Here is a 25,835-nt window from a genome sequence, read left to right as displayed (position 1 = left end):
TAATATTAAAGATATCCAAACCCAAACTTTAAAGACCTACTATTGCATCTATTATCTCAGTAAATAAATTCAACCATTCCTAAAATCTTCTAGTGTGTTTTCATCACAATTTCCTCATTTTATGAAGACACAAATATTTCTTGGCCCAATAGGGTTATTATATTATTCTTCACATGAGCCAGTTATAAGAAAGGTAGCCTTAAAAATCTCTAACTTTTTCTGACCCTGTTGTCTCGTTCTACCATTTAGTTTTCAGCACACATCTCAGTTCCCTATGCTAAACCCCAAAATCTCATTCTAGATGTAGACTGACCCCAAATTTCATTCTCCTTTTAATTATTTCTCAAGTAGATTTTAGTGCAGCTTAATATATCGTCTCATTATATTATCTCATTCCACATTTTATGAGAAGAGATATTTTAAGTACTTTAAATAGTTTAAGACTATTTTATTGTCTTTCTTCAAATTTAATGTTTCTTTTGAATACCTGGCTTTTCCAGAATCCAGAATTTAAAACTTTTGAGAATGCTTTGAAAGCTTTAGCTCCTCTTGTTTGTTGTGAGCCTTCAGTTCCATCAATATTTTGAGCAATAAGACAAAGTTTCATTTTGAATTAGAGCCAGATGCAAATGCTGCTGTTTAACTAAAGACTGCCTTAGCTAAAACATAAAAGTACCACAGTCCAGTCACTAGAGTTCTGAGACTTGGCTACTCCTTGCCTCCTTTCCAGGAATCCACTTGCTTCAAAACCACAGCTAAGCCCCAAGTCACAGACACATTTAGCATTGATGGAAAGACCACAACAGAAGGAGCAGAACTAGAGAACCAGCATTGTCACAAATGCTCAAAGCATTAAGTCCATACATGTGTTTTACTAAACACATTTTCAAATCAAACTGAAGCCTAACAGTTCAGTCCAACACATAAAAGCTTTGGTAAACACAGTTCAATTCAACGTGTGCTTGGCTAGTTTAGAGCTTTTTTGAAAAGTTTAACTACTTAGCTGCCACTATCACAAAACCATAAACACCTCTGAATTAAATCAATATTTTCCTACAGACTTCAGATACTGGTTCAAGTAATTCTGTCAAAGTCTCTCCCTAATCCAAAAAGAGAAAAAATCCAGAGATTACTTAGGAGATTGTCCTTTTTGCTTATAGCTAGGACAACACAAGGAAAAACAAGAATAAACTTGATTTTAAAAATCTTCTTAGTAACAGAATGAGTATAAAAATACTAATGCATAGATACAGCATTTTAATATTGATACTAGTATTTTCTTCATTAATCAAAGGATATCCTTTTATTAAAACGGCACTTAATATATTCAGGAAACTACATCCCATTTTAGTTTAAATTGTTAGTCCAGTGGTCCCTTTGGTTTGCATGCAGTAATATTGCACCCAGTATTATTCCCATGTAGATGCAAATCTTTAAAAACTTCATGAAGTTCAAGATTTATTTGTATTCAGTGAACCAACTGAGGAAGTAATTTGTCGCATTTTGACAGTTTATTTAATAAGCATTGAACTACACTCTTTGATACACTTGTCTTTTTCAGTGATTCAGTGACAGGTTTCTGGTTAACCCTTAACAGTTAATGAAATATGTAGTGAATTAAATTGCACTTACACTTATAGAAGGAAAATACTAGCTAAAGCTTTTTAACTAAGTAACAGAGGGGAAAAAGGCACAACTAAAGTTTAGTGTGTATCATACCTATGAAGACAATAAAATAGCTGCATGCACGTAAATTCAGGTGGGCACCAGATTCTAGAGCTGTTGTCTCCAAACATAACAGGTGACCACAGCAGCTAGCAAGAGCACACAAAGTGGTACCCAGCTGGCACCACTACTTGCTTTCAAATTAAAAATCAAAACAACATTGCCTGCTGAGTTATTAGAAATCTTGGGGATTCCCTGATCAGTGGGCAGAATTTCTTGAAGACTCTGCCCAAAAAATACCAACCAAATTTTATATTCCAGCACATACACCAGTGCTATAGAAGTTAAAATCATCAGCTTATGTAACACACTCTTCCTCAAACATCTCTTCAAAATACACTACCAAATGAGCTTCATGTAAGAGTTCTGGCACTAAAAAGCAAGTGAAGATGGCTAAGACATTACTTTATGCTCTACAGAACATAAGTTAATTTACGTAAGTGAAATTACAGCTATTTGATCTTTTTGGAAAGGAAATAGAAAGTACATTTTTCTTAAGCATCGATTTCAATATTCTCTTGCTCTCTCAACCACAAAATTTTCTAATATGGTCATCCCTCATCTTCAATTATTTACAACAGAGACTACCGGCAACTATCATACTTGCTCTATTTTAAAAAACCCATCTCAAACTCTACCCTCTATCAAAAGCAGCCTCAAATTGTTAAAAAATGTCCTATTCAACATTTTTTTCTCCAAAGTTTTTTTCTTTTAAGGTATCCCAAAGCAAAAGCTTTATAAGCACAATGTTCTATTTTATCAAGTAAAACCAATCAGCTTCATAAAAGCACCCAGACCACAGTTAGCACACATAGTTTCAACATTCAATAGTTCAGGCAGTTATTAAAGCTGATTAATTCCAAACTTTTTACCATCAAGGTACACTTACTTTTAAGTATATGAAATATTTAGCATGTGGTCACAGAAGCCAAACATCCTTGACTTACCACTTACGATCATTGTACATTCTATTAATTCTATCCCATTCTGCATTCAACTGGGTTAATGCATCTCCTATTTGTATTGCCTCAGGTCCAGATGCTTCTAAAATAACATCAGGCTGCTTCTCATGTATGACCGCAATTTGGTCCCCGAGTTTATCCAAAATATCTTTTATATTCTGCAAGCACAGTAGTAAAACAAGTCATTAGTAAAGTCAATATCAGCAGGAAATTAAAAAAAAAAATTAAGACAAAATATCTTCAAAACACTGCTCCAAAATCAGTATCTGGAATAAGATCATGACCCATCAGCAGTTTACAGATTAAACCAGTTTCAGCAACTGAACTGAATAGTCCACCACATCTTGTTAAGCATGTGTCCTCAGTTTTTTTATGAAGAGGTTTAAATATTTTCTATACCCAATCTGATCCCGAAGGGGCATATCATACTTCTCAGAACAGCAGTATCTTCATTATTAAACAAATCTGCCCATGTAATGAAGACACTGCATGTATTCCTTGTTCATAAATGAGCCAAAAATGACTTTATTATGCTTCACATAAACTTTCATATGCACAGAACTGCAAAAGCATAAGCAACAAAGTTTTATATTTAAATTACAAAGGTAAAGCAATCTATCTCAAATATCACTGAGCTATGATGTGGAATTACCTTTAAACCACATGCTGTTGTAATAGTGCCTTGGTATTCAGAGGACAAACAGTCCATGCAAACTGTGGAATTTACTTATCTTTTTTAAATTAAACCAGTAACATTTCTAAAAATTCTATGCTCTGCTATTTGCTTCTTCTGAAAACAGCCATATAATAGAACAAAATTTCAAAATCAGATTAATGACCTGAACCAAAAGGAGGTATTTTAACCCCATCCTAACATAAACACTCCTAATTGTACTTAAGGGAGCACAGAAGCAGAGTAAACAGGAACAAGAGAATCTCATCAACAAAGCAGAAGTGTCATCCACTTTGTCAAAGGTTGGCATCATTCCCCTATTTGGTTTCGAAAGCTATGCCAAAAATCAAATTTGAAGAATTAAAGCATGTATACGGTGCAAAGACAAGTAGGTTGGAAAAGTGGACTGAAATTCTGAAAAGCTTTTAAAGGAGTTATATTACAGCTGATCTTCCTGTAGGTGAGAGGCAAAGCCTGACTGCCTCAAATATGAGAACAGTGCTTTCCAATCCGCAGAAGTACAACTCCACTGTACCATGTGCAATTCCCAATTCCAATAGATGTTTTGTACGGAAATCTCCATATCATGCTCCTTTGACAGGCTCAAAATTAACCTGGATTCAGACTTCTACATACTTAACTCACATTTGAGAGCAGGATTTAGTATTTTCAAACATACTTTCTTCATCCCCTTTTGAAGAAGGACAAGTCCTTAACCACCTCATTATTAATCACCAAGGTAAATTGACCAGCTGGCAGTAAGTGGGAGTTCAAAATTCACCACATATTGATGCTTTGCTAATCAGAACACAGAGCTGTTTTCTTGTGGCCTCATACAAAGCTTCATATACAACACAAGAATCTCCCTTTCTCCCTCTTCCCATGTAAACAACTGTTTTCACATTTCACAGAAAACCGCTATATTAAAGAAATCAAGCAGGAATGTAAGGAGATTTGGCTTTAGCATTTTGCTAGATATTATGTAGACTAGGTGATGAAAGACACAACAGCTTCTCCAACAGACAGAGCCCTTCTCTCCCAACCTCTCATCCAGTTCCCAAGCTGCTACACTTCATATCCTGATTTTGCATAAAAATTATTAGCCATAAAGCTGTGTCATTATTTACTTTTCAGTGCCTATTGATCCAGTATTTCCTGAGCAAAAATATAAATACAGCTACACAGTCACTAAGGTGGTCTTTTTTCTTCTGCTGTTCCCTTCTCCTGTTTTTCCCTCTGAGTATAAAGCTTAAGCATGCAGTACCTTCAGTGCATCTTCCTGAGTTGAAAAATCCTCATAGATGCCAGTGTTAAGCTCTGGTGCATTCAGCAGCAGTTCAACATCAGCCATGGCCAGCAAGACTTTGTTGATTTCAACCAAGTATTCAGTTGAAAAAGGCAAGGTCCTAACCCCTGTGGTAAAGTGGCCTTTTAACCTCTGCTGGATAGGGATTGCCTAAAAATATGAAAGTTCCTTTTTAATTTCAAAAAACAAGCAATTTTATTAAAAAATTCCAAATCAGTAGACCATACTCAGCATAATATAGCATAATTCACTACTTGTCTATATTAAAAGACAAAAAGACAAAAAGGTCTTTCTAGCAAAGTTACATAAATTCAGAAAGCTGCAAGTCCTTCAGAGAATTGCTTCTATATTAAAAAAATTAGAAAACAGTAGATATCATGCTTCACAATTAACCTGTATTATCTTTCTTAAAACTGTGAGGAGTGAGAAGGGCACCTTGATTCTTACCATTTCCAGAAATTACACTTCTTGCCTGAGAGTGTACCTACTTGTGATTACAACCCACCATCAAGGCCTCCCAGAAGCTACCTATTTATTGAGGTAGACTTGTTTTTCCTCTCCATATTCTTCTCAATAAGCATCCCCACCCACATTTCCCAACTATTTTTAAAATAAATTAGTGCTACACCAGTACTACAACATTCTTTTTTGCAACACTAAGAGACATTAACTCCCCAAGACTTTGGCAGTTGTTATCTGCTCTGGCTGTAAGACCAGGCTATCAAGCCAAGGACTATGTTAGCAGATAAGAGAGCAAGAAAAGTAATTTAATGTAGCTTTTTCTTTGATCATAAATGACAGCCTGCAGCATTAAGAAGCTAGCTGCAAGAAGCTGTATTTTGCCATGCCTGGCAAAGGCAGCAGAGGCAGGAGGTGAAGCAGATACTGTCAAGACTGAAAGCAGTTGTTTTGCTGAAAAGACTTCTTGTTCCACAGGATTCTGCTACCATACCAGCAATAAAAAAGTAAACTCACCCCTAAACAGTGAGGAATTCAAGCAGTTCCTAAGCCACCATCCCGTACTCAGTGAATTTGAATCAAACAAGATGGAGAGGCACTCAAATATATGTTTTACTAACAGCTGAGAATACACACAGAGTGTGAAGAATAAATGCATGTTCACAGCAATTTCAGACAGTGAATTTTAATTTGCAATTAGTCTGGGATGGATACACACATGCAAATACCTAGCACAGCTGACAACCAGTAAAATATTAAGGTCCACTAACAAAGTTGTTTGCCAGCACCTGTCTGTATCTTCCTCCTCTACATGTTTAAACATTTCGAATACGTCACTCAAATTGAGTGAAATTTAATGTTTGCAGCATCTGTATTTCACAGGAAAAAAAAGAACTGCAGTAGAAAAGTCATGTTAGTGTAATCACTACTCAGTGTTTCTTATGCACTGAACACTTAAGGATTTTGTTAGTTTTGTGTGCTTTTGGACTTTTTTGTGTTGGGTGGGGTTCTGGGGTTTTTGTTTGTTTGTTTTTGTGGTTGTTTTTGTTTTGTTTGGTTTTTTCAGAGTCAGCCCTATATTGTACTGCAGACACAGTTGTACTTCCACAAGACCTTTACCACCAAACACGGCATGCTTTCAGTCATTCATTGCATACCAAAGAAATAGGATGTACAGGCACATAAGCAGAAATTGAGTCTACTGAAAACAAGTATTAGACACAAGCATCAGAAAATACTCAGCACTGCTTTTATTTCATCAAGCAAGCACCTCAGTAAGAAACAAACTGCTCCATATGCTTTAGTTACAAATCCAGGATCTTGGACCCTGACACAAGCGTGTTTTCTTGAAGGGCTCTATATATATTTTGTCAGCTTCCACCACTGAAATTTGTACTAAAGCCCAAGGCTTAGACAGTGGTATGATTTCTTGAGGAAGGAGAGGTGACCTTAGCTCCAAAGCAATCACACAAATCTTGTACAGCTCAAAGTATCTTTTCAGATTGTTGTGTAATAAGCCTGAGTTTGAACAAACATCAGGATGCCCTCAGCAGCACAGCCACCCGCAACAGTTTCACAAAGTCGTTTTCTCCATCATCCCACTAAGTTCCACTCTCACACAGGCAACAGCCCAGAATCTGGACTTCACTCAAATTATCTTTCCACATTTCAGTTTACGTCCCATTAGAAAAATCTTGCACAAGCTTTAAAACAGAGTCTGTTGGCATACAGCAAACTTGTTTTCCATTTGTTGACAATACCAAAACTTTCTGCTTCCCCCAATGGCACTGGCCTGGGCCAGGTTGTTGCTCTACTGCAAGGCAGGGATTTCCTTCTAGTGCTGCTCCTGCAGAGCTCACCTCATTACTTATCTCCTCCATCTGGCTCCTATCACTGATAGATACTTTCTCCTTTCACAACCCTGGTTCTTAAAGACAAACATATGTAAAGTGCTATTAACACATTAGTGCTTCACTACAACTAAATTTTAATTGTTCAGCTCTTCTCTACCTTGCACTGCAGGCTGGCAGCTTCTAAAACGCAGCATGAATTACTAAAAGATGGAAGAGAAGTTTGACATAACCATATCATGCAAATTGAATATGTAAGTGTCACAGAAACTGTTTTAGGTTTTTGAGGTTTTGTTTTTTTCTTTAAAAATCAAAAAACAGGCAACTGAGCTCTTAAGCATCCACAGATAAAAAGCTAATCAAAAGTTACTTAGAAGGACATATGGCTGGATAACTTAATAGCTCTTTTCTACTTTATTTCAGTGGTGACAGAGAACGTTTGTTAAATTCGGTCTAGCTTAAATACAAGGAAAAAACATAGGACTGGAAGAGAAAAGCAAAATACTCTGTTACTAGTGTACATTCTCTGAATAAGTCCTCTCACCAAAAGCTGTTAAAAATAATTTTAGTAGTTAAATAAAAAGTTGTTTCCTCCTATACTTACCACCTAGTTTGACCTGAAGTTCAGAATCTGGTTTTAAATTTTCTTCCCCTTCTACACTTAAATATATTTTAAAAAGAAGACCTACTGAAGATTCAGCTCAAGGAGATACTCTAATTTGCTTCTAAGTGGACTTTGGAAAAAACTGCCCAGGAAATTAAAATAAATTTAAAGAATCTACCTTGCATATTATACTACATAAACATTTTAGCCAAAAGTGTTTACACAGACTAGTCTCAGGTCACCACACATTACTTATTGTCTTTGCAAATAAATATCTTTTAATTAGAAACGCTCATTTTTTAAACCATTCCTTGCTCTATCTCTCTCACACTCAAAACATTTCATAGCCAGTTTTCTAAGAAAAGATTTTTCCAAAGGTAAAATCTCATGTCCATTTTATTTGTTCTTCTGGGCTAATCAAAGTCTTTCCTTCCCTCCTTATTTATTCATTTTGAACACTCTTTTCCCCTGCTCACTGTACCTTCCTTACATCATCAAGGTGAGGGGTTAACTTAGCTACTCACTAGTGGGTCAAGAATTAACTCAGTGCTTCTCAGGCTTGAGCTGAGATGACCAAAAACCACTGCAGTTTGCTATTTGGCATTTTGGGGGCCCTATGGATACACCCAAGGTTTTTCTTTCCTCACCTTCATGAGACAACCCTACTAAAGGGGAGGGAGGGTGTTCAAGCACAAAATACATGGTAAGAATTGCGGGGTGGGGTGGGAGTTTCTGATTCAGAATTTCAGCATTAGTACTGGGTAAGGAAAGTCTGGCAGCTCAAAGAAAATTCTGAAGCAATTGATTATGATGATATTTGGGAACAATATTTCTCCCTTCAGAAATGTTACAGTCCCCTACTAAAAGTGTTCAAGATCAGTTAGTAAGGCAGGTGAAAGAACAAGTCATAAAGGCAAAATATAGTCACCTGGCACTGGCTGGCTTGCCACTCAAATAACAAAAAGTTAGAGGTGCACATACACAAAGCAAAAGCAGCCAGTTTGAGTTTCACAGCAGTAATGGAAATTGATACAGTCCCTTTCTGAAAGCCTACGTGAATCAGCCAGACTAGAAAGTACACCTGGAAGTATAAGGATATTTTTATACAACTTATTATTAATTACGAGCAAAGAAAATGTTTCTCCATGAACAGTCTATTGTAATTGTTATGGTAACCCGTATCTACATGATATTCTGCATTCAGCATCCAGGTACCAAGATGCAGTATTGGATCCAGCAGTGCCAGAAATCAGCTGAAGTAACTCCTTAAAGAAAAGGGCTTTAAAGGAGGCAAGATCTTAAAGAAGATCAGTCAATACGCAGAGAGAGCAACAGTAATGAGGAAGACCAGGCTGTGGCTGGACTGCATCCATTAGCAAAGAACCATCCAGGTGCACCTTTTTCCTTTTTCAGTCTGGTAACTGATTCACTCAAAGCAGCTGATGATCAGACAGAAAAACTGCATTAATGAAGAGATTTTGTGGTGTGACTCTCATAGGGAACCAGAGCATATTACCCCTGCCTTCAAGTTAATCAGTGCTGGGTTAAAAAGTTAGAGAGGAGTCAAAGAGATTTATTGGTTTTAATTATGAAGCTTCATACACAGAAGCTGAGAGGTACTTGACAGATTGCCTAGCCCCCAAGCTTGACAAAGAAATTACTTACTGCTTCAAAAGGTTCTTCACTGTTATTGCCTAAAATATTAATCTAATTATCATGTAACCAAAGTATTTCGAAGGATGAAAAGGGGAAATAAAATTTAAAGAAACCAAATAAACCAATAAAATTAAGAACAAAAACAGAACAAAGCAAAGCAACCTCACAGAAACTGTCTGTACTCTCAACAGTTAAGACATACAGCTTTCTAGGCACTAAATTTTATCAGACCCTAACATCCTATTAAATCATTTGTGAAACTGTTTGTCAAGACCTGCTGGTGCATTATCATATATAACTCTCCTCATCAGAAATACTTCCACCTTTGTCATTTTTATTAATCTTCAATGGGTACAGCAATATCAATCATATGAGGATAATTATCACTCCCTAAGCACTTGAGGCACTGAATGGCAGTGTCAGAACTGTTACAATATCCCAACCACAGGATGCAGAGGCACTGAGATTAAGCTTTAAATGAGGTTATCATACCTTCACCAACCAGACACTGAATCAGGCTGTTTGAGCACAGGCATCAAGAAGAGCTAATAATAACCTCCATGAGCAAGAGTGAAAAAAAAAAACTGTCCTGATTCAACCACACTGCCCAGATCATGCTTTAAGACTTAGCCTGATGGCTGGGATGTATATATATATAAAATTATGTAGAAATGAAAAGCATGCAGATAATTTCCTAATGAAAAATGAATGCTGTCATTTTGAAAACACTTTTTTTCCTAGCAGGTGTCAAATGAACAGCCATAAAGCCCTAAAACAACAATCTCTAAAGCTCATATGTAGCCTTCAGTCTGTTTGCTCCAAGAAGAAAAAGAACTCTCACTTACCTGTAGTTTTTGTTCATCTTCCACACCTTGTACCCCTGAGAGACGATGCTCAGCCTCATCCAACCACTTCATTAGACTGTCATGTTCCTTCTTATACTGGGAGAACACTGGAGAGAGTTCGACCACATGCCTCTGTTGAAATGACCTGCATTCCTACAATCCAGGACATTAGGAAAATACAAGGAAACAAGGAAAGTAATGAACAGGATAGGTCTTATTTGAAGGGGAAAAAAAAAAAAACCAAAAAAAAGCCCCACCACCCCACACCAAAACAATAAACAAACTTGAGGGATTCTCTTTTGAAGAAGCAAATTCCAATATCCATGATAGACAATTTTTTAAAAATAGGTTTATTTTCTATTTATCTGCGCAGACATGTAATCAAAAGCCAACTTGAGGGCTTTACCCTGCCCCTGAGCTACACTTTCCCTTATCAACTCTAGTAAAACAGGTGAATAAAAAGGACTAACTGTACACACCCTCTTTGTTCTACACAGAAGCACTTTTAGTGTGGCATGTGTATGAGAGCACCATAAAATACTAGAGACACAACCGGTAATAATAGCCCCTTGCAGGAAGCAAGAGGAATTCAGGAGTATTCGTGTTCACAGACTTCTTCAGCTGAGAGCTCAAATATATCTGTGTACTTGTCTTTATACGCCTATTTCTGTGAAGTTGTTAGAAAGACTTTACAAATCAAATATTATAAAAAAAATTGTAATGATAAAATCCCTACTTTGGAATCACAAAGATTCAAAGTGCGTATGCACACATTTACCTCTCCCCCAGAGAATCTTTTACTCTAAATAAGCCTTCATCAGGTTATAAGTGGGATACTCAAGAGAAGACTTCATAAATGAGTGTAAGTATAGTAATTATCCTCATATACCTGCACACTGTTGTACTTTTTCTGCAGAAGCATCAGCTGTATGCGGATCTTCTCTCTCTTATGGTCCTCCATAGGCTGCTGTAACAACTGCCCTCCCCTCTGTAAAACTTCTTCAATCTGAGCTCTTTCTTGGTCCAGCTAAAATTACAAAAGTCTATTATGTATAGAAAGCTCAACTATGGTTTCCAAAATGAATTTACTACCTGCTCAGGTATTAACAGAACAGTAAAAAACTGTTTTATTATCTAAGCATGAGCCAAACAAATTAAAGTGAAGATTCTGCTTCACCACTACAAACATGGTCATTCCACAGACTTCATCAAGAGATGCCCTGCAGGAATCAAAATGAACCAATAGTGGGCTGCTGGTTCCTTGAGTTATCCTCTTGCTGAAGTCAGTGTAGCTATGACTTCAGCTCCAATTTTATTCTGACAAAAAGTAAAATTAGAGCAAAATTGCAAGAAAAAAAGTGTAATAAATTTTAAAACAACATAAAGAGAAGCATAAGTTCTACAGCAATAAGTCCCCTTTCATGAAGGCCTTTAATTTCTTTTTCTGTAGTATATATACCATTTTTCATATACTTAGATTCACATTTCCAGCTCTGTTTATAATATTTCATGTGCTCAACTGGAAGGCAGACAGAGTGGCCTGGCAGGACTTCACCCAATTTTGTAGCCAACAAGGCTACTGTGGATAAGATGGCAAAAAAAAGCATGACCAGTTTATTTGGGTGAATAGCAGAGCCTAGATAAAAATCTAGAAAAAGACAAATTTTGTTCCAAGTTCTTATTTATTTTCTAGGAGCCATATTACAACAGTCTTGTTTACACCTCATCTCACAAACATCCACTGACCTGACCCTATGCACTGTGATTCATATATCGTAACATTTTCAGTTTAAAGTACAAAAATATCTAGATTAGAAGCCCAAAACTGCCAAACACAAAGTAGGAGTCTCAGTTGCATTAACTCATTATTTCAACATAAAGTTCAGACACACAGACGGAAAGAGTTTTGCACTATTATTTCTACAGAAAGGACTCCTTATAAGCAGCTACTTTGAGCAGAAGAGATAAGATTAATGAAAATGAAGATTCACTATCTGAACTATATAAAATTATGAAAATAGAGGTTGGTGTATGACTAGGTACTCTCAATGCACCAGTGAGAAGGCAGCAGCTATGGGACAAGTCTTGGGAAAATGTGCAGTATTTTCAGAAAGTCAGTGATTCCCTTCATTTTCTACTACTGTCTTAGAAAGATTTTCTCAGAATTCTCCCTCAAAGTCAGAAGAAACATAATGTGGAAAAAATAGAAAAGTCATTGCTACACAAACCTTTTCATCTTCCCCACTCAACTCTTGATGTTTTTCCACAACTCTTAACATATTCTGTATGTCAGTCTCAAATTTTTCCAGGTCTGGAAAAGGTCCTCTGACTTCACAGGGCTCTGACATTCCAGGAAGTCGTTCTTGTCCAACAAGCATCTAGAAATTCAAATAAAACTTAATTCAAGCTGAAAATTTAGTCTGAGCTGTCATACAGTTTAATCATCTAGCAATCCACCAACAACAGGCATCATAGTCTGTCTGTAGCACCATCCAATATGAGCAGTTTTTTAGCTGCAAGACTGTTTGATCTAACAGAGTTAGCTTGGACATGGAATTGGACAGATATTAGCAAGCTCTTACCCCTCAAACTTCAATCTGAGCATTTTGGTCTCAGAACAAACAAAACCCTCTGATTACTTTAGCTTACGGTGTTGCTCTGTAGTTCATATAAATACTTGCAATATACATGTTTTTTCTAACACACAGTTAACTCTAAACTTTCCATTGCAACTCAAGTTGCTACCTAATACTCAGGTACAAAAAGTAGTTGGTGTAAAACCAGTCTGTCCAGCTTTCCCATATTAACATCCATACTTAAGAGAGGATCTCAAGCACGGAAGTGCTTCTCTTATGCATAAGATTTGTTCCCTAAAGCTTTTTGACATCATTCTGGCATTGACTTTCTCCAAGCATATTTTTGGGGTTCCCTCATTCTCACCTTGGCACTTTTGATGTGCTGAGCGACCTTCTCAAAGTTGCGGTTCAGTTCTGCCAGTTTGGGTTCAACAAGTTCCCGGCATGAGACTCCCCGACCATTCATGAGGATGACAGCCTGATCCCTGACATTATCCACTCGGAGACTAACATCATCTAATTCAGATGTTAAACGCTAAGTAGTTAAAGCAAATGCAAATTATTAGCCCAAGAAATTAAAAAATACTTAAAAAGAAAAAAAAAAATCCATGCAGCAAACTTGATTTGACCTTATTTAGAATCCAGAAGCAGCTGGAGTGCTACATTTCCTACCTTCACAGTTTCTTCCTTTTTGCTGGCTGACTTTTTCTCAATTTCATCCAGCAAGGCTTCAGCCTGATACAACCAAGTACTTATGTGGGCAACATTTTCATCAAAAATTTCCAGCTGGCTTTGATGATTCTGGAAAAAGACAATGTAGCAATGTGATAAACTTAGAAGAAAAAAAAAAAAAATCCACAAATAGTTCCAACACAAAAATCAAAAAAGGAGGAAAAAACAAAAACAAACAAACAAAAAACCCCACCAACCCACACTACCCTGCTGAAACCACCATTACACCACTACAGGTAAAATGGGTGAAAAGGAGATCAATGGAGTGCTATGGATACACCTTGGAAAGGAACACTGAAAATTAGATTGCACCTTTCACCTTCAGTAAGTATTTACAAGACCTCAATTTTCATTTGAGACCTTTCAAGTATTATTGTTCCTAATTTGTCAAAGGGAAAACAGAAATAGCCCAGGTGGTTTGTCTAACTAAATATAGACAAACAAGTGTATTACAACAGTACAGCCAGAGCACATCTAAGTCAACAAAAAAACCCACAATTTTTCCAGGTATCAATGGCAGTTGATCTGCACAATACACATTATGTGCAGACTTGGTTGGGCAGCTTGGTGTGGTTTTTTTCTTTCAATGATTACATCCAAGCCTACAAGTTGCAATATTTTAAGTTTTGATATTTTACTGATTAAAGTATTTTTTCCACTTAAGATATCACATTATGGACATGTTAATTAAGGCTGTTTTCATATATAGTTAGAAATTGTAACATCTGGTGTCAAACAGGAAACACATTATTGTGTATAACAAAGCAAAACTATAAATTCAGAGAAGTACCACCCTGCCTAAATACAACTTCTTACACAAAAAAAGGGTAGCTAAGCTGTTATCTAACAGATAACATTAACAAAATATTTAACACTAACAAAACAGAGACAGGAGGAAGGAGAGGGAAGGCCTATGATTGCTCTCTCAGCATCAAGAAATAATGTATTTTCACCAAATGAAAGAAAATTTAACTTACAGTCAGCACAAAGACAATACTCATCACCAGATGAGTATAATTTAGAAATTTTAGTTCTGGGTCATCCTAACAGTATTTACAAATAAGGATAAAGTACCTGACTACTACCATAAATATCCTTGAGTTATGAAACAAACCGTGTAACACGACAGGCACTGAACAGGAGGCACAGGGCTCACCATCTAGGTATTCATACAACTTTCCACACTTTCAGCCCATTATTAGAGGTTTCTGAAGGTGGACTGACACCATTAGCTGAGTAACACAGAAATACCTTAACTATCTGAAAGCACCAGTCTGATGCTAGCATCAACTGTAGACTGTTTCATTTCCATTTAGCAAAAAAACTTGCAACCTTAGGCTGTATAATAGGCTCCATTTAATGAGCCAAACAGACGCTGTTGACCTCAGCTTTAAGTTGGCATATTCTTAGACACTTGTACTTAAAGGTTGCCTGAAAGAGCAATAGGTTGACAGAGGACACTAAATGCTTCACTGAACATCACTAGGAATTTATCAATTGTCCATTAAACAGCCATTATCTGGGTCTCACAGAAATCGAATAAAAACCCACTCTGCTCATACTGGAAGCTGAATGAGGTTTCTTTCAGACTGAATCAAGTGCAGCACAGAGAGCAGCATCATGGAAACCTACCCTTCTTTTGGGGCTAGTTCCTTTGGGTTTCTATGTATGTTAATAAATTAATGAGCTTACAGACAGTCACATAGAAAATACAAAATCCAACTACTGTGCTGTAACTAACCTGTTGTAAAATGAACAACACTCCTATAACCTGGTGGGTTTTTTCCCCTCACTTTAATGTGGCAGATTAAGTTACTACCAGTAAGTAAGTAAACTCATTAGCAGTTTTATGAATGCTTGTATGCCCCATAACCCACTCAGTCTGTGTGTGATAGCAGATGCTCCTTTTCAAGATAGTTTAGAAAGTTACTTCTATGCGCAAGGGTAGCAAGAATTGTATTAAGAGATAAATAATAACTGGACATAAAAAAGCAAGTCCTATTGGTATTGCAAAAGAGAAAGTGGTAGAACATTAACAGAAAAGATACAAGGAGGCTAATTTGTAAAGAAAGACAAAATATAAAAATGTAATGAGACAGCACATAAAAGTCAGGGGGCAGGGAGATGGAGATTAAATCAACAGATATGCTAAAGGTGTTCACTAAGGGTATGTTCTCTTTTCTATAGAAATGAGGAAATGACACCACAAACTCTAAGCAAAGTAAGAGCCCAGAAAAGAGTCTTAGCACTTACACCAAGAGATACAGAAAGACAATAAGAATAAAAAAAAAAGTTAAACCTAAAGTTTCGTTCTCTACTAACTAAGATTAAAAAGTTAGATTAAAAAGTTTCATTCTCTAACTAAGCCATTTTTTCCCACTCTATCAAATTAGCTGATTGACTGGAATATTCCCATATTTTCATCGTACTCAGATCCAGATTCTCTTCATCTCCTAGCCACTGAGCAATAGCCACTACTACCAAGCACCAATGCCTACCAGCACATCTAAACCACTTGCAAACAGCTTGCCTTTCTCACTATATATGAATTCATGACGTGTCTCCCCATCTACAGAATAACCAGATTCTCCACTCTGCATTTTAAGGCCATGAGACACTACAAAAGCTGTGCATCAGAGAAGTAAGACAAGTAAAAATTGCAACTGCCCCAAGAGCATGGAGGGAGATCCCCCTGAATGTTTGTCACCCATGCAGCTTACCAACAGAGTGTCACACCAGTCTTCTGTCCAGGTCCGAACTCTGCTCCAGCCAGCATTGAGAACACACAACTTCTCCTCCAGGGAAGTCTCACTCCCTTCTACCAGAGCCTGAAGTGTGGTGCAGCTTTCAGTGATACTCTTCAGATCAGCTTTCCTCCTCTCCAGCTCCCTCAGCACGTTCTGAAACAAGACAAATCATTAACATTAAACACTGCTACCAAGGACAAGGAAGCCAGATTTCTGCCTGCATAGGAAACAGAATATCATAGATGATCTTCATTTGAGAAGAATCAAACCAAACAGAAATCACCTTCTGTTTATATTCACTCTTTGTAAGTAGTAATTTTAGTTATTTATTTTTGAGAGAGAGAGAGGGTAGAGTCAAAACCACAATGCATTTAAGTGTCCTGAATAACTTGAGACCTTTTTTTGTTTTGTAACATATTCATGGTTTGGTTTTCATTATGCATGTAAAACAAATGCATCACATCATGTTATAGGTTAAGTTCTTCTCTACACTGCCAACCACCACAGAGAAAGCAATTTTTAAAAGACACTTTGGATTTCTCTGTATCCCTTCCAATTGAAGTACTTGTACAGTTGGCAACAATGAAAAAAACTGCTAGACCAAGGATGAATGTTTGAGAACCACCACTACTCATTACTGCAGATGTTCAATTTACTTGCTACGTACTAGAGAAACTATATTGTTATATTACCTATATATAGATAATTTATCTTTAGCTCTAATGTGTTTTCCAAATAATCTCTTGTTTTAAATACATCTTTGAAACATAAAAAAATGTTTAAAAATCACCTTCTTAGAAAGAATGCATACTGACAAAAATTAGGTAAGATGTCATCTCTTGAATATTAGTATATGATTTCCATGAGGAAAAGGGCACCTCTTGCCCCACAAGATCACCAGTTATTATTACTGGTAACATTTAGACAGCTCTTCAATGTCAGTGTACAGTGTGTGGAATAAGGCAGTTAATCGTAACTAGTGTTAGGAACTCCTTGAACATCTTATTATCTGTGAAGTAAATAATTTATGGTTTTATCATCACATTATCTTGAGACATAAACAAATACTGAAGTTGCTACATTTTAAAATTGCTTCTGGAAAACCTTAAGGCAGGAAGGACAACTTTGCATGCAACATAAAGGGCTTGTCCTCCTGGACGTGGAGCTTGTTTGGAAGGAAATCTTAGGAATACCACCACAGGAGAAGTAAAGTGCTTATAATTGCTAAACCCAAGTGTAATGGGGAGAAGAGGTTGTAATTAGATGTTTTTAATTTTGTAAACTTTCAAATTTCAATATTGTACACAAACCTCTTTCAGAAGCAAAAGGTGACAGGAAAATGTCTGGAAAGACCAGCAATGCTGAACTGAATCAACTGACACTTGTTGCTAACCCCAACTCGTATATACAAAAGCTTCTACTATGTGAGCAAATTGATACTTTATTCAAACTAATTTGAAAAAAAAATCTTCCTGCTTTCATGAAAAGTTCCAATTTATAGGTGAAAGAAAATAGGAAATATGAGAGGTTTTTTTGTTTGCTGAATCATAATTTTGAAGACAGAGATGTTTCAATAAAAAGTTATAAACCCACTTTTACATTAAAATTGTCAGTGAACATTCCCAGCTTGCTCTACTGGTAAAATATTTGACCTAAATTTATATTTACTGATAATTAGGAATATTATACTTAAGAATTCCGTTGGTGATACATTAAGTTACTTAAATACCTATCAAGACCAAATATGGAGTAATATCTTTAACAATTAATTTGCCATTTAAGTTTGAGTAAAGCTGCCTGAGATGAAGTAGATCAGACTCAGTAAGGTACTGAATACAATCTTCTGAAACTACTGAAACTTCATGATGTAGAAGATTTAGGAAACAGTTACAGGGATATAAATTCACAGCCACTTCTACACAGTACTGCCCTAATGATAAAAATTGATTCTATGTCTATTTAGAATGTGCTTACTTTGGCCCAGGCAATTTCTGAATCCAGATCAGAAAGCAAGCTCTCTGAAGCAGACTTCTGCACGAGCTCAGCCTCAGTGGCAGCAAGCCACTCTGACAGAGAGGCAGACTCTTTCCTCATTTTGCGTGCCAACTGGGATGCTCTTTCAAGGTCTTGTTTTCCTTCCGTCACCTACAAAAGTAAAGAGGAAAACAAAACTAGATTTTAAAAGATACCAAAAAAGAAAGGGTTTGCCAGTGGAAATATCCACCCGAATACATAAAACCCTTGCATCGGAGGACTGCCTTGCATTAGCGAAGGATCCTGAAAAGAAAAATAATTTATAAACATCTGCATCTCAATATACAAAGCAGAATATATAAACCCAAAATAATTTTAAATTAAGGTACACTTAAAGGAGACAAAGAAACCTGCATACCACCTTATTTATAGCTAGTAATGACCAAACTGACATTTAAACTTTGTTTTTTATATTCCTTTAACTGAAACTTAAGGGGATAGAGAATCCAGTCAGTCACTCATACGTAAAATACAGTTCCTTTTTGTATTTTGATAAACCTGCTAGAAGAAAGCTGTAAAGAAACATTTCACTGAAAATCTGATCTGCTCTTGAAAACATCTCAGTAAAACAAATATGAAATTTGATGTTTGCTGCCATATCATTGATTCATTTCCCACTGGCTACACAATTAAGTCTGGTCAAACTTTAACACAGACTTGAGAATAAATCTAACCATAGCAATCAGAATCAATTGACATTTCCAAAACTGTCTTCTGTGTCAGCTTAGTGCTTGCAAGTATTTATTCAAAATAATGCAAAAAAATAAATTCAGACACAAAATTATACCATTATACTGCAAATAAATGCCTTTCTATCCTTTCCCAATTTCTTGTCCACATGCTTTCTGAGTTATATGTACAGGTCCCACTAGAATCCACATCTTCGTGAACTTTCTCCACTTTCGAACAGTAAAATATTTCCTAGGGCCCATTTCAACATATTCCACCAGTGTAATCTGGCCACTCACCCAGAGCTTCATTCACACAACACTGAACAGAGGTATTAGTCAGGCTGGACTTCTGTTTTAATTTAGGTAGCAAAAGAAGCTCCTATTTCCCCCTTGCCCCTGAAAGGTTGTCCTGGTTTGAGCCGGGAGAGAACTAATACTCTTTCTTGTAATTTTACTTTCATCTTCATCTCTTCTGAGTAGCTGCACTTGCTGAAATTAACAGTTTCTCAGTTGGTGTCTGCTTCTGGGGTTGATAATGCTCAATGTTTAAGAATAGTTAGACACTTCGTTTATATAATTATTCAGTTACTAAGAAAATTACTCAATACTTAAGGTACTTCATGGGAAATAAGGTTTTACTGGCATTTTCTATTTCATACTGAGAGCAACACTTCAGATAGATTATGATTAGAAACCACTGTTATAACTCCTAAAAAAATTTACATAGATTCAAACTTCATATGACAATCTGATAGCAAATTATCTGCAGGCTGGTTTACAGACAATAGAAGGTATAACTGTGTTCACAGACTTTAACAAATAGTAGGGCAGCTTTGCCAGAATTATGAAAGCTCTGTAAACCTTCCTTTCTCTTTCTTCAAGACTCTCTTCCCTTCAGGAACACTCTGCTAGCAGGTCTTGCACAGCTACAGGACTGTTAAGTGTCATCTTTAAATTCTCCAGTCATCACTCCTGCATTTATCAACTAGGCTATACAGTATCAGCTTAGGAAACAAATTTAAAAACCAGCATCTGACATTTAAAGAAAAGAAAAAAAAGGAAGGAGGGGGGGCAGTTAGATGCAGACAAATATTTATATGTACATTTTGTTTTCTTACCTGTGCCCCCAAATCATTATAAAGAAATTTCAATGCTGTCAGTTGTTCATCCATCCCTTTGGGATTATCTGTCTGTTGCTTCTGTACAATTTGCCTTCCTGTCTTGATGACAGTTTCAACTTCCAATTTCACCTCACTGAGGGTCTTATAGAGCTTCTAAAAACACAAATAAGTACATTGGTGATCAATTTGTAATGCAGATTTTCAGACTTAGCTTCATTTGAGGACCCCTGAGTCTCAGATCACACTTAAACTCTGAGCTATTGATCAAGAGCAATGTCTGCCAAGACAATTTCAAACTCCTGATGTTCCCTATTTTGTTCTAGTTTTAATTTTCATCCCTCAAAAAAAATGTTCCATTAACTTAACAGTGATTACTCTTTAACATCACCACATATAGCAAGGCTAACACCATGATCTGTACTTGATCTTAGGTACAGTATCAGTGTCATTCAAATGCTAAGAACCAAGTAAACTTGGTGATGCTGTTCTGTAACACAAGGATGAGCCAGTTTTTATAAACTCAGCTGTTCACCCCATCTGTGAGCAACAACTCTCTACTTTTATACCAACATTCTCACCCGAAGCATTCAAGGCTTTTAGTTATCAATTGTTCTGTAGGTATTTTGCAAGAAGTTGTAACACTGCCATCAGAATTTAAATTTCCTCAGGAGGAAGTTTAGGCAGTAAGAATCACAGAAGATAGGAACACCCCTAAGCGTGAGTTAAGAATATTGCATGCTTACCATGCACTTGTCCAGATGAGCTTGGATTATATCTGGATCAATATCCTTCACGTCCAAGACGTGAAGTTCTCCTTTTACATCATCCAACACCCGCTTGCAATCCAACATGCGCTGCTCAAAGTTGGCTGGTTTCTGGAAAAGCTGATACTTTGTAGAAACTTCACGGAGTTTTCTCTGGTTTAATGAATATGACACCAAAAAAGATCGGTTTAAATTAATATCTGCACTTCAAAAAATAATATTTAAAGCATATCACCCCACAGATTTTAACTCACTTCCCATGCCATCATAAATGAGTATACATGGCAACACGATTTGCTAGGACAGATTCCATCATGTATTCCCAGTCTCCATCTGAGGTGCAAGAGAACTTCAATTCCGTATCACACACATTCAAAACGTCCATTCTACTAAAATACAAAGACTACCCGACTCTCATCATTTATCCCTTGATACTTCTGAAATTTAAACTTCCTTCATTTAGTGATACTTGTTTCCTAAGGAAAGCATGTAAAAGCACATACTGCTTACTTCTGAGGTTCAGTTGGCTGCACCAAGCAATTTACAGGCTGACAGCAGTCAGTGTGTAATTGGAAACTGGAAGCTTTTCACATTTAGTTCATAGTGTGACTCATTTTTACCTGCAAAGCATCCAGCTGAGTTCCACAACGGGGAGACCTGCATTCAGGAGAAGCAGGAGGGAAAGTGCGAGAACTTTTCCTGAGCTCCTCTAAGGTGGATTCATGAGCTGCAATCTCAGCTTGAATTTTCTGCCATGTCATAGAAACAAGAAAAAAAAAGTTACAAAAATTACTTGCAGAGAGGGGAAGAAGAACATGCTTACCAGGTACTACACACCAGAAGAAAATCCACCCTGGGAAAGTTAAACATTACCAGGTTTATTTTAAATATTCTGGCACTGATTACAGCTTGTTGAATTGAAAGTGGTTAAGACTGTTATTCAATACAACCTTCTTAAAACAGGAAAACAATCCAGTAATCAGCACAGGTCTGAAATGAAGTCTTCATTAAATACTAAGTTGAGGCCGAGCACCATCGTGAGTTATTTCAAAAATGTTTTGTAGTGAAAAGCTATACCTGGGCTTCCTGGGGCATCTGGAAGGCATCTACCCTGTCAGTCAGGTAAGATGTCAGCTGTCTGTCCAGCTCTGTCAAGTTTTCCTGCAAGACCTGCAACATGTGGTCAGTTTCTCTCATGGTCTGAAGCTGCTGTTCCAAGGCGATCTGCCGGCTCACTGCCTGAGTGGGACAGAAAGGTAAGACAAGATGGAGCATAATCAACTCAATTCAAATTATGTTAAACTATGTTAAAAACTTTCTCAAAATAAGGTAGACTCGACACAAAAAATTTGTACGTCAGAAGAACTGCCTAAAAGAGCAAAAATAACCCTCAGAAGGCAGCAAATTCTGAAGCCTGCCATGACTTGCCTAGGTAACTACCAAAGAGTAGCATAGGAGAGTTCTGCTGATAGATATGCTGGATAGTGAAAAGAGGTCTCTCAGCTCAGGAAGAAAATTTTCTGTCAAAAACATGAGCTTCAAAAGCTAGCCAGTCAATAGGAATCAGAACTTTGTAACACAGTTGTTTGATGTGTAAACTTGCATACCAACTTTCAAAACACTGAACTCTGTTGCAGTGTTAAAACAAGTTCACAGTTCCTTTCACTCCATCACCTCTCCTTTCAACAGCAAAATTTCTAAGTTCACCTGAAATGGCACTGCTTGCATGGGAACACAGTTTTCCCACAATCAACACATGCACAGACCAGTGGGTGAGTCTGTACACACACAGGCATGGAAAGTTGTCAACAGCCCAGTGTGTAAGTGCTTCTGCTGCCAAAGCAGATAGTTTTTATAAAGCAATAAAATACTGTTCTAACAAGAAAAACAATTGTGAATGCTAACTTAAATGACAGCACGTAGCCCCCAGCTGAGGGCACTGCATTCATGTTGCTCACTGTAATGAGGATGAACTGAAATTCCCTCTGTGACTACAATTAGGCAGCAACAGAAAAAAAACCTCCCATCCAACAGTTTGGCAGAGGCCTGTATTATCCAGGGTACAGAACACAAGTTACAAATATATGCAACATGAAATACAGCTACTCTTCCTCTACTTATTAAATCTACAAAAGATTAGACTAAAGTACGAGAAGAGGAAGGGGATATAGATGGGGTATGAAAAAAATTTTTTCCTTCAATTCCTTATTTCAGTGTCACTTCTTCACAGCCATTTCAAGGAGAAAAAATGTCATTTCTTCATGTTAGTTTTTAAAGTTTGTCAGCAGCTCACCTGTATTAGTAGCAGTAGGAAAGAAATATCAACCTCAGCTATTGAGCTGTCCCCCCTTGGAGACTTTTTGACAAAATTACCTGAGAAAATACCACAGTACAAGGATGTGCAAAACAAAATCATTACCGAAATAAGCAGAATAAATAAAATGTCTTGCTCTTAGAGCATTATTCCAAATTTAAAACAGCTGACAAAACTATAGATTTTTCTTCTCTTCCTGTCTTGCAGTGCTCTATGTACAAATTCAGCTGTGCTACAGGAATAATTTCAGGCCACAGAACTGAAAAACCCAGCATACTTCAACCCCGCCCCCAAAATTCTTACCAAGTGACTCAATTCCTCATAGCGGGCATTGAAAGCCTCCAGTTTTTCGCTGATGATATCATCAAGAATCCCTCCATCAATCAGTGTCTGCCCAAGCTCCCGAATCTGGGTTCGATTATCAGCCGGATGACGCAGGACTGATTCCAGGGACTAATTAGCAGAGAAAGTTTTAAAGGTCAAGACATTGAATATTCATGCATTTTCAGAAGTGGAAATTTGGCTGCATGCATAGAAGTTTTAAACTTCAAGTGTCTTAAGAGTGCTCTAAAAGCATGAATTAGTTATGTCCCAATCCATGATGGCATGACAAATGCAGTGGTCATTTTGCTTTAGATAATTAAACTTCACAGCATGTCGCCCCTTTGCCTGTTCATGTCATTTCATGCTGTTGTACTGGAAGGAATTTATCAATTTGCACAGGACAGGAGACAGTATAAAATTTTATCATGGCACCGGGTACAGCACAATTACATACAGCAAATCTCAGCTTTTGATGAAGAATCTTATAAATACCTATTTGAGATTCAGTGTAATATGTTCATTTAAGGTGAAGAATCAATATCCAGCATATATTTCAGTATTCTACTGAAGATCAAAATTTATGCTTTTTTTAAACAGAGCCATCTGAAAAGTTAACAGTCCAATAGAATGACTACAATACCTCAAGAGCGTCATTGACAGCATCTAATTTATCAGGCAGATTTTCTGTCATTTGCACCCTTTCTTCTAGATTGTTTAGCCAGGCTGTTTCTAAATCAAGATACTGAAGCAGCTCAATCCAACAGGACCACACCTCCTAATAGCAACAGAAAAAGCATAAATTAGCTTCGAATGCCAGGCTATGAACAGCTTCAAAAAATTAAGCTTCTGCGATATTCACCTAAAATAGGCAAGTAAAAAATATGCAAAAACATGCCATGGCATGCTAAACTCTAGACCAGAAAACATGCAAATATAGCAGCAAGATAAAAAGAAAAATAAATTACACATAGAAGTCTCTAAGATCATGCTAAAATTATCACTGACATTCAGATTCTTCTAACAACTTAGAAATATAACAAAATGCATCCACTCCTCTTGAAAAAGACCGACACAACCTGCCCCAAACTATAGTCGATCTGTTCTAATTACCATATTTCAACCTTTAATTTCTGAGAAGTTTCTTTCTGTCATTTTGGAAGCTAGACAGATAAATAAAAGCTGTGAGAAAAGGTTACTTATTTGCACAAGTGTTGACAACAATACAGTATAAAATAAATAACAAATAAAATAAACAACAATATAAAAGCAAAATTAGATGGTGTTGCATGGATTATAGCAACGTCACCTCAAGAGAAAGTAATCTTTAAAGGGAGCCACAGCAAAATGCATCTATGCTGAAGCTACTGCATTCAGTGACAAAAATGGACATTTTCCATGTCCTCCTCCATTCCTCTTGTGCCACCTGCCTTGGTTTTACTTAGCCGAGAACTATCATTCTTACCTCCAAAGTGTGGCATTTCCCTCGGATCCTATTGCACAGCAGCTGGTAGTTCTCCAGCACAACATTCAGCTCGGTCACCAGATCCTGACCACTGGATGGCACTTTGGCTGCCAACATCTTGATGTTGTCTTTGAGTATCTTCACCCGCACCTCTTTCTGCAACACATCCTCCTTCGCTCTCTGCCCAAAGAAATATGCTATGGTCAGCCCTTAATTGCCAGATGGTCAGCTATTTGCTACCCAAACCAAAGGACAGCAGTTTAACCTTGGAATCAATGCTTCTAAAGTATTTTTGGATCTGAACACAACAAAATATGGCACTAAACTGCATGGAATTCAAATGATGTTAGTAAGCACTGAAAAATTCTATTCTGATGAACATACAGATATACTTACCATTTACTCTTTTAAAAATCCATGACTCAAAGCAAAAAAGATTAAATTTCAATGCTATTTGTATGCTAACATACAGATTTGAAAATGAGACATGAATCAGAAAAAAAGTAAAAAAAAGGTTTGCTAAAAACAAACATATCAAGGAGGAAACAGTAGGGTCAATTTAGAAGTTATGAGTCACAAAGCTCAGTATCCCTCAAAGTTATCCAGGAAAGGTGATGTAATTACCCCGGACACAAGCAACTACAAAACTGGGACCTCACCCACAGCTTTTGGATGCACTAGAGGAACATGCAGAAATGGCAAACAGAATCATTCTTTCAGTCCAATTGCACTCAGAAGAGATTGGTAACAAATACACAGGATCAGCTCAGTCTAACACCCAACACACAGGCCTGGAGAAATCTTATCAGTCGTCAAACTTTGTCTGAACCAGAATTCAGGAAGCAGGAATATAGATCAAGAGACCTGTCTAAACCCATCTCTGTTGAAACAACTGGAAGGCTCCAGAAATAGAAACTGACCCATCTCTCTCTTTCCGGTTTTAAAGGACAGCTTTGTGAAATTGAAATATCTCTGCTATATAAAGCATTGCACTTTATGGTCAAATTTAG

General features: G+C 37.0%; 1 protein-coding gene across 5 annotated transcripts in view; it reads right to left on the bottom strand.

The window, feature by feature from the left end:
* UTRN (utrophin) overlaps positions 1 to 25,835 on the bottom strand; it is a 345,394-nt gene that overhangs the window by 203,564 nt on the left and 115,995 nt on the right. For 4 of the 5 annotated variants that reach the window (XM_071740500.1, XM_071740501.1, XM_071740499.1 and 1 more), the window contains 16 exons: positions 24,826 to 25,005; positions 24,004 to 24,138; positions 23,343 to 23,492; positions 21,803 to 21,964; positions 21,346 to 21,474; positions 20,705 to 20,878; positions 19,959 to 20,114; positions 18,110 to 18,280; positions 16,109 to 16,288; positions 13,329 to 13,457; positions 13,021 to 13,191; positions 12,309 to 12,458; positions 10,970 to 11,107; positions 10,081 to 10,233; positions 4,625 to 4,816; positions 2,673 to 2,845 (listed from right to left, as the gene is read on the bottom strand). In XM_071740500.1, coding sequence (XP_071596601.1) covers positions 2,673 to 2,845; positions 4,625 to 4,816; positions 10,081 to 10,233; positions 10,970 to 11,107; positions 12,309 to 12,458; positions 13,021 to 13,191; positions 13,329 to 13,457; positions 16,109 to 16,288; positions 18,110 to 18,280; positions 19,959 to 20,114; positions 20,705 to 20,878; positions 21,346 to 21,474; positions 21,803 to 21,964; positions 23,343 to 23,492; positions 24,004 to 24,138; positions 24,826 to 25,005 — 2,543 coding nt within the window. The remainder of the gene's footprint in view (positions 1 to 2,672; positions 2,846 to 4,624; positions 4,817 to 10,080; positions 10,234 to 10,969; positions 11,108 to 12,308; positions 12,459 to 13,020; positions 13,192 to 13,328; positions 13,458 to 16,108; positions 16,289 to 18,109; positions 18,281 to 19,958; positions 20,115 to 20,704; positions 20,879 to 21,345; positions 21,475 to 21,802; positions 21,965 to 23,342; positions 23,493 to 24,003; positions 24,139 to 24,825; positions 25,006 to 25,835) is intronic. The other variant, XM_071740503.1, reaches the window with a different exon arrangement.

This window comes from Heliangelus exortis, chromosome 3, assembly GCF_036169615.1.
Source record: "Heliangelus exortis chromosome 3, bHelExo1.hap1, whole genome shotgun sequence".
NCBI classification, from domain to species: domain Eukaryota; kingdom Metazoa; phylum Chordata; class Aves; order Apodiformes; family Trochilidae; genus Heliangelus; species Heliangelus exortis.
Note: the sequence above shows the minus strand (reverse complement) of the source record. Positions and strands in the feature narration are given on the sequence as shown.